We start from the raw sequence: 16,558 nt of genomic DNA, 5'->3' as shown, positions 1-16,558 counted from the left end.
AAGTCTCTTCTTATTGGTGTTCTTTAGTAGTGGTTAATTTGCAGCAATTCGACCATGAAGGCCTGATTCACAGTCTCCTCTGAACAGTTGATGTTGAAATGTGTCTGTTACTTGAACTCTGAAGCATTTATTTGGGCTGCAATTTCTGAGGCTGGTAACTCTAATGAACTCTGCGTCTTCTATTCCTGTGGCGGTCCTCGTGAGAGCCAGTTTCATCATAATTATGTTCCGGCCCCTTGACCATCCGCTAAAGAACATTTTTAAAAAATGGTCCCGTGTCTGAATCTAGTTGATGATCGCTGCTATCTAGTCCGGTGGCTAAGCGTACCAACAGGAAGGAAACATAATCTGTTCATTGTCATGTCCTTTGTCCTCACTGGAACTTTCATGGCGACGTGTCCATGTTCTGAGTCAGATTTTGTATTGCACTAGTCTTTCTCGTAACTGTGTTCATAATATTACTATTAAAAGTTGAAAAATAAACATTAAAAATACATCAGATCAGAGACGATGAGATTTATTTTTAAGTAACAATACAGATTATTAGAAAATGAAGGGTCATAATAAACTTTTTTTTTGTTTGTTGATAAATTCACTTTCAAGTACAGTATGAGCCAGTTGGCAACTGAAAGACAGGGTAAGAATCTGGTAGCAACAGTATAGCACCTAGAATATGAAGGTCAGAAAAATAGAACACTGTTTGTTGATGCTGAAAGTATGTAACAGACTGTTATTAAGTAGTTTATTGAGTTACATTTTTTAAAAGATTTTCCCTTTAAATAACGACAGGCAACCTGGGGTGAAGTTTTCCTTAGGTACAGATCAAGGATCAGCTTCCCCATCTCCTAACCTTAACCATTAGTGGGGGGACAATGCTAAACTGAGAAGAACAGCCTCTAGGGGTAACACCCCGGCCACACCACACCAGGCAGCCTCACTTCTCCCTCAGCGCCCTGGCCGTCTCGTCGAGAGCCTCGCGTGGCTCATTCGGGGGTGGGATCTTCAGATCTGTAGGCTCCACCCCCCACACCTCCGTGGCGTAGTCGGTGATGGTGCGGTCGCTAGAGAACTTCCCGGACGCAGCGATGTTCTTGATCACCATCTTGGTCCACTCCCTCGGGTTCTAAGAAGAAAAAAAACATGATTATATATATATATATATATATATATATATATATATATATATATATATATATATATATATATGTGTGTGTGTGTATATATATATAAAAAGCCACGTTATTTTTACATGTTGGTCATTCAGCGGAAGCTGTTATCCAGACCAAGTGAACAGCAGCGTATTCAGCTACGGATCAAGACAACCACATAGTCACTGCAAGTAAACCTTCATTATATATATATATATATACACACACACACATATTCAACTGTTCTGCCTGCGGTTATGGAACCCCTACCTGTCCCAGACCTGCTGTTTTCAACTCTTAATTATCGGCTATGAAAAGCCAACTGACATTTATTCCTGATTATTATTTGACCATGCTTGTCATTTATGAACATTTTGAACATCTTGGCCATGTTCTGTTATAATCTCCACCCAGCACAGCCAGAAGAGGACTGGCCACCCCTCATAGCCTGGTTCCTCTCTAGGTTTCTTCCTAGGTTCTGGCCTTTCTAGGGAGTTTTTCCTAGCCACCGTGCTTCTACACCTGCATTGCTTGCTGTTTGGGGTTTTAGGCTGGGTTTCTGTACAGCACTTTGAGATATTAGCTGATGTACGAAGGGCTATATAAAATAAACTTGATTGATTGATTGATATTATACACACACACACACACACACACACACACACACACACACACACACACACATATATATATAAATAAATATAATGACACTTTTGTCCAAAACGACTTGCAGTAGTGAGTGCATACATGTTTATGGTAGTATGTGATCCATGTGGGAATTGAACCCACAACTTTGGTACTGCTAACACCACTGTCTTACCTACTGTGCCACAAAGGACCACCTTTGTAATTGTGCCCAGACGTACCTTTTCAGCAGTATGATCCGTATCAGGCTCTACTGTAATCTTTTCAGCAGGATGATCCGTATCAGGCTCTACTGTAATCTTTTCAGCAGTATGATCCGTATCAGGCTCTACTGTAATATTTTCAGCAGTATGATCTGTATCTACTGTAATCTTTTCAGCAGTATGATCCGTATCAGGCTCTACTGTAATCTTTTCAACAGTATGATCCGTATCAGGCTCTACTGTAATCTTTTCAGCAGGATGATCCTTATCAGGCTCTACTGTAATATTTTCAGCAGTATGATCTGTATCTACTGTAATCTTTTCAGCAGTATGATCCGTATCAGGCTCTACTGTAATCTTTTCAGCAGTATGATCCGTATCAGGCTCTACTGTAATCTTTTCAGCTGTATGATCCGTATCAGGCTTTACTGTAATCTTTTCAGCAGCATACCACCCTGCATCCCACTGCTGGCTTGCCTCTGAAGCTAAGCAGGTCAGGTCCTGGTTGGTCCCCTGGATGGGAGACCAGATGCTGCTGGAAGTGGTGTTGGAGGGCCAGTAGGAGGCACTCTTTTCCTCTGGTCTAAAAAAAATATCCCAATGCCCCAGGGCAGTGATTGGGGACATTGCCCTGTGTAGGGTGCTGTCTTTCAGATTGGACATGAAACGAGTGTCCTGACTCTCTGTGGTCACTAAAGATCCCATGGTACTTACCGTAAGAGTAGGGGTGTTAACCCTGGTGTCCTGGCTAAATTCCCAATCTGACCCTCATACCATCATGGCCATCTAATCATCCCCAGCTTCTAACTGGCTCATTCATCTCCCCTGTAACTATTCCCCAGGTCGTTGCTGTAAATGAGAATGTGTTCTCAGTCAACTTACCTTTGGAAAAATAAAACAATATTTTCAGCAGAATATTCTGTATCCACGCTAGAGGTACATGGGGGAATAATGATGATTACCTGATATAGTTGGCTGACTTTCTCCTGGCACTTTATGTATTCCTCATAGTCTGCAAACACCTTGAAGCTGAAGACAGAGACAGTCAAGACTCAGGAAGGACCACAGCAGCCATAGAAATACAATTACTGGAACGAACATTCCCATTCAAATCAATGTTCTGTGGTGGACTGTAGCGGCGTTCCTCGACCCTTCTGGTAATTCTATGTCTGCATCCCAAAATGGCATCCTATTCCTTTTATAGTGCACTATTTTTGACCAGGGCCTGGCCAAAAGTAGTGCACTATATAGGGAATAGGGTGCCATAGAGCTCTGGTCTAAAGTAGTGCACTATATAGGGAATAGGGTGCCATAGGGCTCTGGTCTAAAGTAGTGCACTATATAGGGAATAGGGAGCCATAGGGCTCTGGTCTAAAGTAGTGCACCAAATAGGGAATAGGGAGCCATAGGGCTCTGGTCTAAAGTAGTGCACTATATATAGGGAATAGGGTGCCATAGGGCTCTGGTCTAATGTAGTGCACCAAATAGGGAATAGGGTGCCATTTTGGGGGTTCAAGCCACTACCTACCGGTCATGGTTGAAGAGCATGTTGGTGACGTCTTTGAAGAGCTCTGGTTGTTTGGGGCTGAAGAATCCACTGTTGATCTGGTCAATGGCTTGCTTCAGTTCTGGAATCTTCTCATAATATGTCATGGCATCGTAGCTTTAGAGGAGAGAACAGAGTAGCAACATTTCTCACAACAAGACATCATAGTCACATCTCTCTAAATGACAAGTTTACAATAGAGCAACATGTATTCATGTATTACTTACTCAGTAAATCATCACGAGTCAAGTTTCATATTGAGTTTAGCAACACCCAACTTTATGGCGTGGTCGGTGTAACGTGGTCGGTGTAACGTGGTCGATGTATCGTGGTCGGTGTAAAGTGGTCGGTGTATCGTGGTCGGTGTATCGTGGTCGGTGTAACGTGGTCGGTGTAACGTGGTCGGTGTAACACGTCCCTCTGTGTGTGTGTGTGTGTGTTACCCCTCTACGTCCCTCTGTGTGTGTGTGTGTGTGTGTGTGTGTGTTACCCCTGTACGTCCCTCTGTGTGTCTGTGTTACCCCTGTACGTCCCTCTGTGTGTGTGTGTGTGTGTTACCCCTGTACGTCCCTCTGTGTGTGTGTGTTACCCCTGTATGTCCCTCTGTGTGTGTGTGTGTTACCCCTGTACGTCCCTCTGTGTCTGTGTGTGTTACCCCTCTACGTCCATCTCTGTGTGTGTCTGTGTGTGTGTGTTACCCCTGTACGTCCATCTCTGCCACGTCCTCCACCCTCATGCCGAAGATGAACATGTTCTCCTCTCCAGCCTCCTCTGCCATCTCTACGTTGGCTCCGTCCATGGTGCCGATGGTGAGTGCGCCGTTCAGCATGAACTTCATGTTGCCAGTGCCTGACGCCTCCGTGCCAGCTGTCGAGATCTGCTCAGACAGGTCCGTGGCTGGGATTACTGTAGGGGGGAAAGAGATTACAATAGGGGGAAATAGATTACTGTAGGGGGAAATAGATTACTGTAGGGGGAAATAGATTACTGTAGGGGGAAATAGATTACAGTAGGGGGGAAATAGATTACAATAGGGGGAAATAGATTACAGTAGGGGGAAAGAGATTACTGTAGGGGGAAATAGATTACTGTAGGGGGAAATAGATTACAATAGGGGGAAATAGATTACTGTAGGGGTAAATAGATTACTGTAGGGGGAAATAGATTACTGTAGGGGGAAATACATCACAAATACTCCCACAAGGATAATGGTGATACTTTTCCCCTGAAAGGTAAGTATTATGTTGGCAGCATCATGTTATGGGTATGCTAGTCACCGGCAGGGACTGGGGAGTTTGTCAGGATCAAAATAAATATATATTTTAAAAAAAGAGCAAAGCCCATGACTTTCACTAGCGACTGTAGATATATACAGTACCTTTCTCAGCCAGAGAGACCCTGTAGTTCTCCAGATAGATACAGTACCTTTCTCAGCCAGAGAGACCCTGTAGTTCTCCAGATAGATACAGTACCTTTCTCAGCCAGAGAGACCCTGTAGTTCTCCAGGTAGATACAGTACCTTTCTCAGCCAGAGAGACCCTGTAGTTCTCCAGGTAGATACAGTACCTTTCTCAGCCAGAGAGACCCTGTAGTTCTCCAGATAGATACAGTACCTTTCTCAGCCAGAGAGACCCTGTAGTTCTCCAGGTAGATACAGTACCTTTCTCAGCCAGAGAGACCCTGTAGTTCTCCAGGTAGATACAGTACCTTTCTCAGCCAGAGAGACCCTGTAGTTCTCCAGGTAGATACAGTACCTTTCTCAGCCAGAGAGACCCTGTAGTTCTCCAGGTAGATGACCTTTAGCTTGCTGCCCACCACAGGGTCTTTGTTGACCACCTCTCCTACAGCCGTGATCAGCTTGATGATCATCTTGGCCATGTGGTACCCCGGCGCAGCCTGTAGAGGGAGACACAGGATCCTTCTCAAATTTAGCTTTCCTCCATTCCTGGGGCTGCATCCAAAAATGGTACCATTTTCCCTATATTTAGTGCACTACTTTTAACCCTAGGGGGTCATAGTGCCTTTGAACGGGGTATGGTAGTAGGTGCCAGGCGCACTGGTTTGTGTCAAGAACTGCAACGCTGCTGGGTTTGTTACACTACTTTTTACCAGGGGCCCCCTAGGGTGTCAATTAATTTCACTAGGGTGTCCCCTCTCCTCACTTCCTTCTCAAAATACATCGGAGGAGAAGAGCCACAGTTCCTCCCCTCGAGCCTTTTCCTCCAATGGGAAGAGGCTGTGAGGAATACATGAAAGACGCAGGGGAGAACCTCAATTGCATTTCCTGGATTCCTCGTGTCCGCTTTCCTCCTTCTCAAAACCCCATTGGATGAGAAAGTCAGGAGGTCTTTCCCTCTTTCTGATATTGAGAAAAAGAGTTGAGCGAGAGTTCAGTACGTACCTTGCCACCAATGATCACAGTCCGGGGAACAAAAGGTGCTTTTGGGTTCTTCCTGATGCCTTCAAATAAAAAAACAAAAACAACAAAATATTTGATCAGATTTTAAACAAAAGGTGTTACTTATTATAACGCCTAAATTAAGCCCTTCATAACCCTTTATAAAGGCCTACGTAGAGGCTTCACAGATCATTTATAACCAAGGGTCATCATAAGGCAAGGAGGTGGCACCCTATTCCTCATTTGACAAAACTAGTGCACTACACACACACACACACACACACACACACATACACACACACACAACGTACGGTTGTACATGGTGACGATGTGAAGGCAGTTGAGGAGCTGACGCTTGTACTCGTGAATCCTCTTGACGTGAACATCAAACATGGAGGATGGGTTGATTTCCACCATGTACTCTTTCTCCAGGTACTGGGAAAACTTCTCCTTGTTATCCTGGGCACAGAAAGACATGACTTGATACAAATGCTATTCTATTCCCTTGAAGTGAATGTACTCCCTCTGACCAGGGCCCTAATACTTCTGAACAGGGCCCTAATGCTTCTGACCAGGGCCCTAATACTTCTGAACAGGGCCCTAATACTTCTGAACAGGGCCCTAATACTTCTAACCTAATACTTCTAACCAGGGCCCTAATACTTCTGACCAGGGCCCTAATACTTCTGAACAGGGCCCTAATACTTCTGAACAGGGCCCTAATACTTCTGAACAGGGCCCTAATACTTCTAACCTAATACTTCTAACCAGGGCCCTAATAGTTTTGAACAGGGCCCTAATACTTCTGAACAGGGCCCTAATACTTCTGAACAGGGCCCTAATACTTCTAACCAGGGCCCTAATACTTCTAACCTAATACTTCTAACCAGGGCCCTAATAGTTTTGAACAGGGCCCTAATACTTCTGAACAGGGCCCTAATACTTCTGAACAGGGCCCTAATACTTCTAACCAGGGCCCTAATGCTTCTGATCAGGGCCCCAATACTTCTGACCAGGGCCCTAATACTTCTGACCAGGGCCCTAATACTTCTAACCAGGGCCCTAATGCTTCTGATCAGGGCCCCAATACTTCTGACCAGGGCCCCAATACTTCTGACCAGGGCCCTAATACTTCTGACCAGGGCCCTAATACTTCTGAACAGGGCCCTAATACTTCTGACCAGGGCCCTAATACTTCTGAACAGGGCCCTAATACTTCTAACCTAATACTTCTAACCAGGGCCCTAATAGTTTTGAACAGGGCCCTAATATTTCTGAACAGGGCCCTAATACTTCTGAACAGGGCCCTAATACTTCTGAACAGGGCCCTAATACTTCTAACCAGGGCCCTAATACTTCTAACCAGGGCCCTAATACTTCTGACCAGGGCCCTAATACTCCCAACCAGGGCCCTAATACTTCTGACCAGGGCCCTAATACTCCCAACCAGGGCCCTAATACTTCTAACCAGGAACCAAATACTTCTGAACAGGCCCCTAATACTTCTGAACAGGGCCCTAATACTTCTGACCAGGGCCCTATTACTTCTGACCAGGGCTCTAATACTTCTGACCAGGGCCCTAATACTTCTGACCAGGGCCCTAATACTTCTGACCAGGGCCTTAATACTTCTGAACAGGGCCCTAATACTTCTAACCAGGGCCCATAGGGTAATTAAGTAATTTTACTCCAGTATGACATGTTACTTTTACTCCAGTATGACATGGTACTTTTACTCCAGTATGACATGGTACTTTTACTCCAGTATGACATGGTACTTTTACTCCAGTATGACATGGTACTTTTACTCCAGTATGACATGGTACTTTTACTCCAGTATGACATGGTACTTTTACTCCAGTATGACATGGTACTTTTACTCCAGTATGACATAGTACTTTTACTCCAGTATGACATGGTACTTTTACTCCAGTACGACATGGTACTTTTACTCCAGTATGACATGGTACTTTTACTCCAGTATGACATGGTACTTTTACTCCAGTATGACATGATACTTTTACCACTGCTGGAAGTAGTACACTCTAGGGTTCCATTTGGGGCGTAACCCTGTTGAACCAATGGGATCAGTTTGATAGGATGATCTTATGAAATAGTAGCATCAGCAACATGCCCCAACATGTGTACCAAGGAACAAAACCAATTATATATGGTCAACTTCCTGTCTGCTCTGCGTTTGCATGGAATTATATATGGTCAACGTCCTGTTTGCTCTGAGTTTGCATGGAATTATATATGGTCAACTTCCTGTCTGCTCTGCGTTTGCGTGGAATTATATATGGTCAACTTCCTGTCTGCTCTGCGTTTGCATGGAATTATATATGGTCAACTTCCTGTCTGCTCTGCGTTTGCGTGGAATTATATATGGTCAACTTCCTGTCTGCGCTGCGTTTGCGTGGAATTATATATGGTAAACTTCCTGTCTGCTCTGCGTTCGCATGGAATTATATATGGTCAACTTCCTGTTTGCTCTGTGTTTGCATGGAATTATATATGGTCAACTTCCTGTCTGCTCTGTGTTTGCGTGGAATTATATATGGTCAACTTCCTGTCTGCTCTGCGTTCGCATGGAATTATATATGGTCAACTTCCGGTTTGCTCTGTGTTTGCATGGAATTATATATGGTCAACTTCCTGTCTGCTCTGTGTTTGCGTGGAATTATATATGGTCAACTTTCTGTCTGCTCTGTGTTTGCATGGAATTATAAATGGTCAACTTCCTGTCTGCTCTGTGTTTGCATGGAATTATAAATGGTCAACTTCCTGTCTGCTCTGTGTTTGTATGGAATTATAGATGGTCAACTTCCTGTCTGCTCTGTGTTTGTATGGAATTATATATGGTCAACTTCCTGTCTGCTCTGTGTTTGTATGGAATTATAAATGGTCAACTTCCTGTCTGCTCTGTGTTTGTATGGAATTATAAATGGTCAACTTCCTGTCTGCTCTGTGTTTGTATGGAATTATATATGGTCAACTTCCTGTCTGCTCTGTGTTTGTATGGAATTAGGAGATCCACACTGATGTGTACTCAGTGTATTTATTCAGTTGGTTGGATTGTTTGCCTGGCTGGAACATGGTTTTTATCCATATGGGGGGTCATTTCCTGCCAATATTACTATTGGGAAATGGCATGGTTCTTCAGAACAGTAAATATACAGAGTAGAGCTCACAAATATGATCCATTATAGGTCATGTGTGTTGACTGTTGTTAATGAAGGGGTGGGGAGACGTAAGCTTCACCTGCTTGACTTTAGAGACATCTCTAATGAAGGTATCATCGTCGACCAGCTCATTGAGCTTCTGTAACTGGCTGAGGTCCTTCACATATTCCTCCCCAATGGCCTAGAAGCATGTAGACAAAGTACATGAAGGTGACATAGCAAATTAGCAAAGAAAATTAGCATTCAAAAGATACAGGAATATCAAGAGAGATAAAAACGGCCAATCAAAGATGGCAATCAAACCTCAGCAATGAGCTCAGCCAATCCCGGGTTACAGAGGAGGAGCCAGCGTCTAGGAGTGATGCCATTGGTCTTGTTCTGGAACTTCTCCGGTTCTAATTCGCTGAAGTCTCGGAAGCTTTCAGAACGAAAAAGGAAATATATTTTAGAATCTAGAAGGACGCTACTAGAAGACGGTAGAATCGTGTTCAATAAAGCTCACCATAGCAAAACAGTTGTTCAGAAGGTTATATTTAAAAAAAAATGTTTACTTAAAAACTGGCAAGTCAGTTAAGAACAAATTCTTATTTACAATGACGGCCTAGGAACAGGGGCAGAACGACAGACTTTTACCTCGTCAGCTCGGGGATTCGATCTAGCAACCTTTCAGTTTCTGGCCCAACACTGTAACCACTAGGCTACCTGCCCCCCTACACTCTAACCACTAGGCTACCTGCTGCCCCTACGCTCTAACCACTAGGCTACCTGCCGCCCCTACACTCTAACCACTAGGCTACCTGCCGCCCCTACACTCTAACCACTAGGCTACCTGCCGTCTCTACACTCTAACCACTAGGCGACCTGCCGCCCCTACACTCTAACCACTAGGCTACCTGCCACCCCTACACTCTAACCACTAGGCTACCTGCCGCCCCTACACTTTAACCACTAGGCTACATGCCGCCCCTACACTCTAACCACTAGGCTACCTGCCGCCCCTACGCTCTAACCACTAGGCTACCTGCCGCCCCTACACTCTAACCACTAGGCTACCTGCCGCCCCTACACTCTAACCACTAGGCTACCTGCCCCCCCTACACTCTAACCACTAGGCTACCTGCCGCCCCTACACTTTAACCACTAGGCTACATGCCGCCCCTACACTCTAACCACTAGGCTACCTGCCGCCCCTACGTTCTAACCACTAGGCTACCTGCCGCCCCTACGCTCTAACCACTAGGCTACCTTCCGCCCCTACGCTCTAACCACTAGGCTACCTGCCGCCCCTACACACTAACCACTAGGCTACCTGCCGCCCCTACACTCTAACCACTAGGCTACCTGCCGCCCCTACACACTAACCACTAGGCTACCTGCCCCCCCTACGCTCTAACCACTAGGCTACCTGCCCCCCCTACGCTCTAACCACTAGGCTACTTACCGCCCCTGGTTTCAGACAGTTGGGAGTTTCTCTTACATAGTATGCCTACTGAACACAACCTGGAGATGAACCATCGTACACGTCAGAGAGAACGTTGCTACTATCAGGGAGAACACAGTGGAGATGAACCATCGTACACATCAGTCTTGATGATGTTGGAGTGTATCTCAGCGACTCCGTTGACGGCGTGAGATCCCACGATGCACAGGTGAGCCATGTTGACCCTCTTGCCTCCGTCCTCCTCGATCAGAGACATCCTGCGTATCCGATCCATGTCCTCTGGGAAGAGAGCTGAAATCTCCTGGAACAACACCAGAAACATACTCTGTCAGCTGGTCCCGATCCGCTTCATATCCCTTCTAAACCAACACGATGCTGCCAATCTGAACAGTCTGGTTATTGACACAGTCCAAGCAGCATGTCTATGGATGAATTAGGGCCAAGAGGAGAAGTAGGGAGCTGATGGGGACCGGATGAGTGTCCATGCGTCTTGTAAGGGAGGGAACATTTCAAGTCAGTCAGTATCAATGTATTCATACGGTGAGCAGGGAGCACAGCCCAGTCTATACAGTACATCAGAATACCACCCAGTGGACCCAGTCTATACAGTACATCAGAATACCACCCAGTGGACCCAGTCTATACAGTACATCAGAATACCACCCAGTGGAACCAGTCTATACAGTACATCAGAATACCACCCAGTGGACCCAGTCTATAGTGGTACATCCAGTCAGAATACCACCCACTGGACCCAGTCTATACAGTACATCAGAATACCACCCACTGAACCCAGTCTATACAGTACATCAGAATACCACCCACTGGACCCAGTCTATACAGTACATCAGAATACCACCCAGTGAACCCAGTCTATAGTGGTACATCCAGTCAGAATACCACCCACTGGACCCAGTCTATACAGTACATCAGAATACCACCCACTGAACCCAGTCTATACAGTACATCAGACTACCACCCACTGGACCCAGTCTATACAGTACATCAGAATAACACCCACTGGACCCAGTCTATACAGTACATCAGAATACCACCCACTGGACCCAGTCTATACAGTACATCAGAATACCACCCACTGGACCCAGTCTATAGTGGTACATCCAGTCAGAATACCACCCAGTGGACCCAGTCTATACAGTACATCAGAATACCACCCACTGGACCCAGTCTATAGTGGTACATCCAGTCAGAATACCACCCAGTCGACCCAGTCTATAGTGGTACATCCAGTCAGAATACCACCCAGTGGACCCAGTCTATAGTGGTACATCCAGTCAGAATACCACCCAGTGAACCCAGTCTATACAGAACATCAGAATACCACCCACTGGACCCAGTCTATAGTGGTATATCCAGTCAGAATACCACCCAGTGGACCCAGTCTATAGTGGTATATCCAGTCAGAATACCACCCAGTGAACCCAGTCTATACAGAACATCAGAATACCACCCAGTGAACCCAGTCTATACAGTACATCAGAATACCACCCAGTGAACCCAGTCTATACAGTACATCAGAATACCACCCAGTGAACCCAGTCTATACAGAACATCAGAATACCACCCACTGGACCCAGTCTATACAGTACATCAGAATACCACCCAGTGAACCCAGACTATACAGAACATCAGAATACCACCCAGTGAACCCAGTCTATACAGAACATCAGAATACCACCCAGTGAACCCAGTCTATACAGAACATCAGAATACCACCCAGTGAACCCAGACTATACAGTACATCAGAATACCACCCAGTGAACCCAGTCTATAGTGGTACATCCAGTCAGAATACCACCCAGTGAACCCAGTCTATACAGAACATCAGAATACCACCCACTGGACCCAGTCTATACAGTACATCATAATACCACCCACTGGACCCAGTCTATAGTGGTACATCCAGTCAGAATACCACCCAGTGGACCCAGTCTATAGTGGTACATCCAGTCAGAATACCACCCAGTGAACCCAGTCTATACAGTACATCAGAATACCACCCAGTGAACCCAGTCTATACAGAACATCAGAATACCACCCAGTGAACCCAGACTATAGTGGTACATCCAGTCAGAATACCACCCAGTGAACCCAGTCTATACAGTACATCAGAATACCACCCAGTGAACCCAGTCTATACAGAACATCAGAATACCACCCAGTGAACCCAGACTATAGTGGTACATCCAGTCAGAATACCACCCAGTGAACCCAGTCTATAGTGGTACATCAGAATACCACCCACTGAACCCAGTCTATAGTGGTACATCCAGTCAGAATACCACCCACTGGACCCAGTCTATACAGTACATCAGAATACCACCCACTGAACCCAGTCTATACAGTACATCAGAATACCACCCAGTGGACCCAGTCTATACAGTACATCAGAATACCACCCACTGGACCCAGTCTATACAGTACATCAGAATACCACCCACTGGACCCAGTCTATACAGTACATCAGAATACCACCCACTGGACCCAGTCTATACAGTACATCAGAATACCACCCAGTGAACCCAGTCTATACAGTACATCAGAATACCACCCAGTGGACCCAGTCTATACAGTACATCAGAATACCACCCATTGGACCCAGTCTATACAGTACATCAGAATACCACCCACTGGACCCAGTCTATACAGTACATCAGAATACCACCCACTGGACCCAGTCTATACAGTACATCAGAATACCACCCACTGGACCCAGTCTATACAGTACATCAGAATACCATCCAGTGGACCCAGTCTATACAGTACATCAGAATACCACCCACTGAACCCAGTCTATAGTGGTACATCAGAATACCACCCACTGAACCCAGACTATAGTGGTACATCCAGTCAGAATACCACCCAGTGAACCCAGTCTATACAGTACATCAGAATACCACCCAGTGAACCCAGTCTATAGTGGTACATCCAGTCAGAATACCACCCAGTGAACCCAGTCTATACAGAACATCAGAATACCATCCACTGAACCCAGTCTATACAGTACATCAGAATACCACCCACTGGACCCAGTCTATACAGAACATCAGAATACCACCCAGTGAACCCAGTCTATACAGTACATCAGAATACCACCCACTGAACCCAGTCTATACAGTACATCAGAATACCACCCACTGGACCCAGTCTATACAGTACATCAGAATACCACCCACTGGACCCAGTCTATACAGTACATCAGAATACCACCCACTGGACCCAGTCTATAGTGGTACATCCAGTCAGAATACCACCCAGTGAACCCAGTCTATACAGTACATCAGAATACCACCCACTGGACCCAGTCTATAGTGGTACATCCAGTCAGAATACCACCCAGTGAACCCAGTCTATACAGAACATCAGAATACCATCCACTGAACCCAGTCTATACAGTACATCAGAATACCACCCACTGGACCCAGTCTATAGTGGTACATCCAGTCAGAATACCACCCAGTGAACCCAGTCTATACAGAACATCAGAATACCATCCACTGAACCCAGTCTATACAGTACATCAGAATACCACCCACTGGACCCAGTCTATACAGAACATCAGAATACCACCCAGTGAACCCAGTCTATACAGTACATCAGAATACCACCCACTGAACCCAGTCTATACAGTACATCAGAATACCACCCACTGGACCCAGTCTATACAGTACATCAGAATACCACCCACTGGACCCAGTCTATACAGTACATCAGAATACCACCCACTGAACCCAGTCTATACAGTACATCAGAATACCACCCACTGGACCCAGTCTATAGTGGTACATCCAGTCAGAATACCACCCAGTGGACCCAGTCTATACAGTACATCAGAATACCACCCACTGGACCCAGTCTATACAGTACATCAGAATACCACCCACTGGACCCAGTCTATACAGAACATCAGAATACCACCCAGTGAACCCAGTCTATACAGAACATCAGAATACCACCCACTGGACCCAGTCTATACAGAACATCAGAATACCACCCAGTGAACCCAGTCTATACAGAACATCAGAATACCACCCACTGGACCCAGTCTATAGTGGTACATCCAGTCAGAATACCACCCACTGGACCCAGTCTATACAGTACATCAGAATACCACCCAGTGGACCCAGTCTATACAGTACATCAGAATAACACCCACTGGACCCAGTCTATACAGTACATCAGAATACCACCCACTGGACCCAGTCTATAGTGGTACATCCAGTCAGAATACCACCCAGTGGACCCAGTCTATACAGTACATCAGAATACCACCCACTGGACCCAGTCTATAGTGGTACATCCAGTCAGAATACCACCCAGTCGACCCAGTCTATAGTGGTACATCCAGTCAGAATACCACCCAGTGGACCCAGTCTATAGTGGTACATCCAGTCAGAATACCACCCAGTGAACCCAGTCTATACAGAACATCAGAATACCACCCACTGGACCCAGTCTATAGTGGTATATCCAGTCAGAATACCACCCAGTGGACCCAGTCTATAGTGGTATATCCAGTCAGAATACCACCCAGTGGACCCAGTCTATACAGAACATCAGAATACCACCCAGTGAACCCAGTCTATAGTGGTACATCCAGTCAGAATACCACCCAGTGAACCCAGTCTATACAGAACATCAGAATACCACCCACTGGACCCAGTCTATACAGTACATCAGAATACCACCCAGTGAACCCAGACTATACAGAACATCAGAATACCACCCAGTGAACCCAGTCTATACAGAACATCAGAATACCACCCAGTGAACCCAGTCTATACAGAACATCAGAATACCACCCAGTGAACCCAGACTATACAGTACATCAGAATACCACCCAGTGAACCCAGTCTATAGTGGTACATCCAGTCAGAATACCACCCAGTGAACCCAGTCTATACAGAACATCAGAATACCACCCACTGGACCCAGTCTATACAGTACATCAGAATACCACCCACTGGACCCAGTCTATACAGAACATCAGAATACCACCCACTGGACCCAGTCTATACAGTACATCAGAATACCACCCAGTGGACCCAGTCTATAGTGGTACATCCAGTCAGAATACCACCCAGTGAACCCAGTCTATACAGTACATCAGAATACCACCCAGTGAACCCAGTCTATACAGAACATCAGAATACCACCCAGTGAACCCAGACTATAGTGGTACATCCAGTCAGAATACCACCCAGTGAACCCAGTCTATACAGTACATCAGAATACCACCCAGTGAACCCAGTCTATACAGAACATCAGAATACCACCCAGTGAACCCAGACTATAGTGGTACATCCAGTCAGAATACCACCCAGTGAACCCAGTCTATAGTGGTACATCAGAATACCACCCACTGAACCCAGACTATAGTGGTACATCCAGTCAGAATACCACCCACTGGACCCAGTCTATACAGTACATCAGAATACCACCCACTGAACCCAGTCTATAGTGGTACATCCAGTCAGAATACCACCCAGTGAACCCAGTCTATACAGTACATCAGAATACCACCCAGTGAACCCAGTCTATACAGAACATCAGAATACCACCCAGTGGACCCAGTCTATACAGTACATCAGAATACCATCCACTGAACCCAGTCTATACAGTACATCAGAATACCACCCAGTGGACCCAGTCTATACAGTACATCAGAATACCACCCAGTGGACCCAGTCTATACAGTACATCAGAATACCACCCACTGGACCCAGTCTATACAGTACATCAGAATACCACCCACTGGACCCAGTCTATACAGTACATCAGAATACCACCCACTGGACCCAGTCTATACAGTACATCAGAATACCACCCAGTGCACCCAGTCTATACAGTACATCAGAATACCATCCACTGAACCCAGTCTATACAGTACATCAGAATACCACCCAGTGGACCCAGTCTATACAGTACATCAGAATACCACCCAGTGGACCCAGTCTATACAGTACATCAGAAT

General features: G+C 45.7%; 1 protein-coding gene across 2 annotated transcripts in view; it reads right to left on the bottom strand.

Moving 5' to 3' along the window:
• Nucleotides 1-501: 501 nt before the first annotated feature.
• The window catches only part of LOC129813247 (glycogen phosphorylase, liver form), a 33,056-nt gene continuing 16,999 nt past the window's right edge, over nucleotides 502-16,558 (bottom strand). The window contains exons 11-20 of one of the 2 annotated variants that reach the window (XM_055865546.1): nucleotides 10,701-10,864; nucleotides 9,426-9,540; nucleotides 9,202-9,303; nucleotides 6,252-6,399; nucleotides 5,944-6,002; nucleotides 5,297-5,438; nucleotides 4,241-4,448; nucleotides 3,525-3,659; nucleotides 2,959-3,025; nucleotides 502-1,123 (exon numbers count right to left, since the gene is read on the bottom strand). In XM_055865546.1, coding sequence (XP_055721521.1) covers nucleotides 935-1,123; nucleotides 2,959-3,025; nucleotides 3,525-3,659; nucleotides 4,241-4,448; nucleotides 5,297-5,438; nucleotides 5,944-6,002; nucleotides 6,252-6,399; nucleotides 9,202-9,303; nucleotides 9,426-9,540; nucleotides 10,701-10,864 — 1,329 coding nt within the window. In that variant the 3' untranslated portion in view covers nucleotides 502-934. Of the gene's footprint in view, nucleotides 1,124-2,958; nucleotides 3,026-3,524; nucleotides 3,660-4,240; nucleotides 4,449-5,014; nucleotides 5,439-5,943; nucleotides 6,003-6,251; nucleotides 6,400-9,201; nucleotides 9,304-9,425; nucleotides 9,541-10,700; nucleotides 10,865-16,558 lie in introns of those variants that run through there. The other variant, XR_008753134.1, reaches the window with a different exon arrangement.

The sequence above is a fragment of the Salvelinus fontinalis genome, chromosome 16 (genome assembly GCF_029448725.1).
Source record: "Salvelinus fontinalis isolate EN_2023a chromosome 16, ASM2944872v1, whole genome shotgun sequence".
Taxonomy (NCBI): domain Eukaryota; kingdom Metazoa; phylum Chordata; class Actinopteri; order Salmoniformes; family Salmonidae; genus Salvelinus; species Salvelinus fontinalis.
This window is presented reverse-complemented; position numbering and strand designations above follow the sequence as displayed.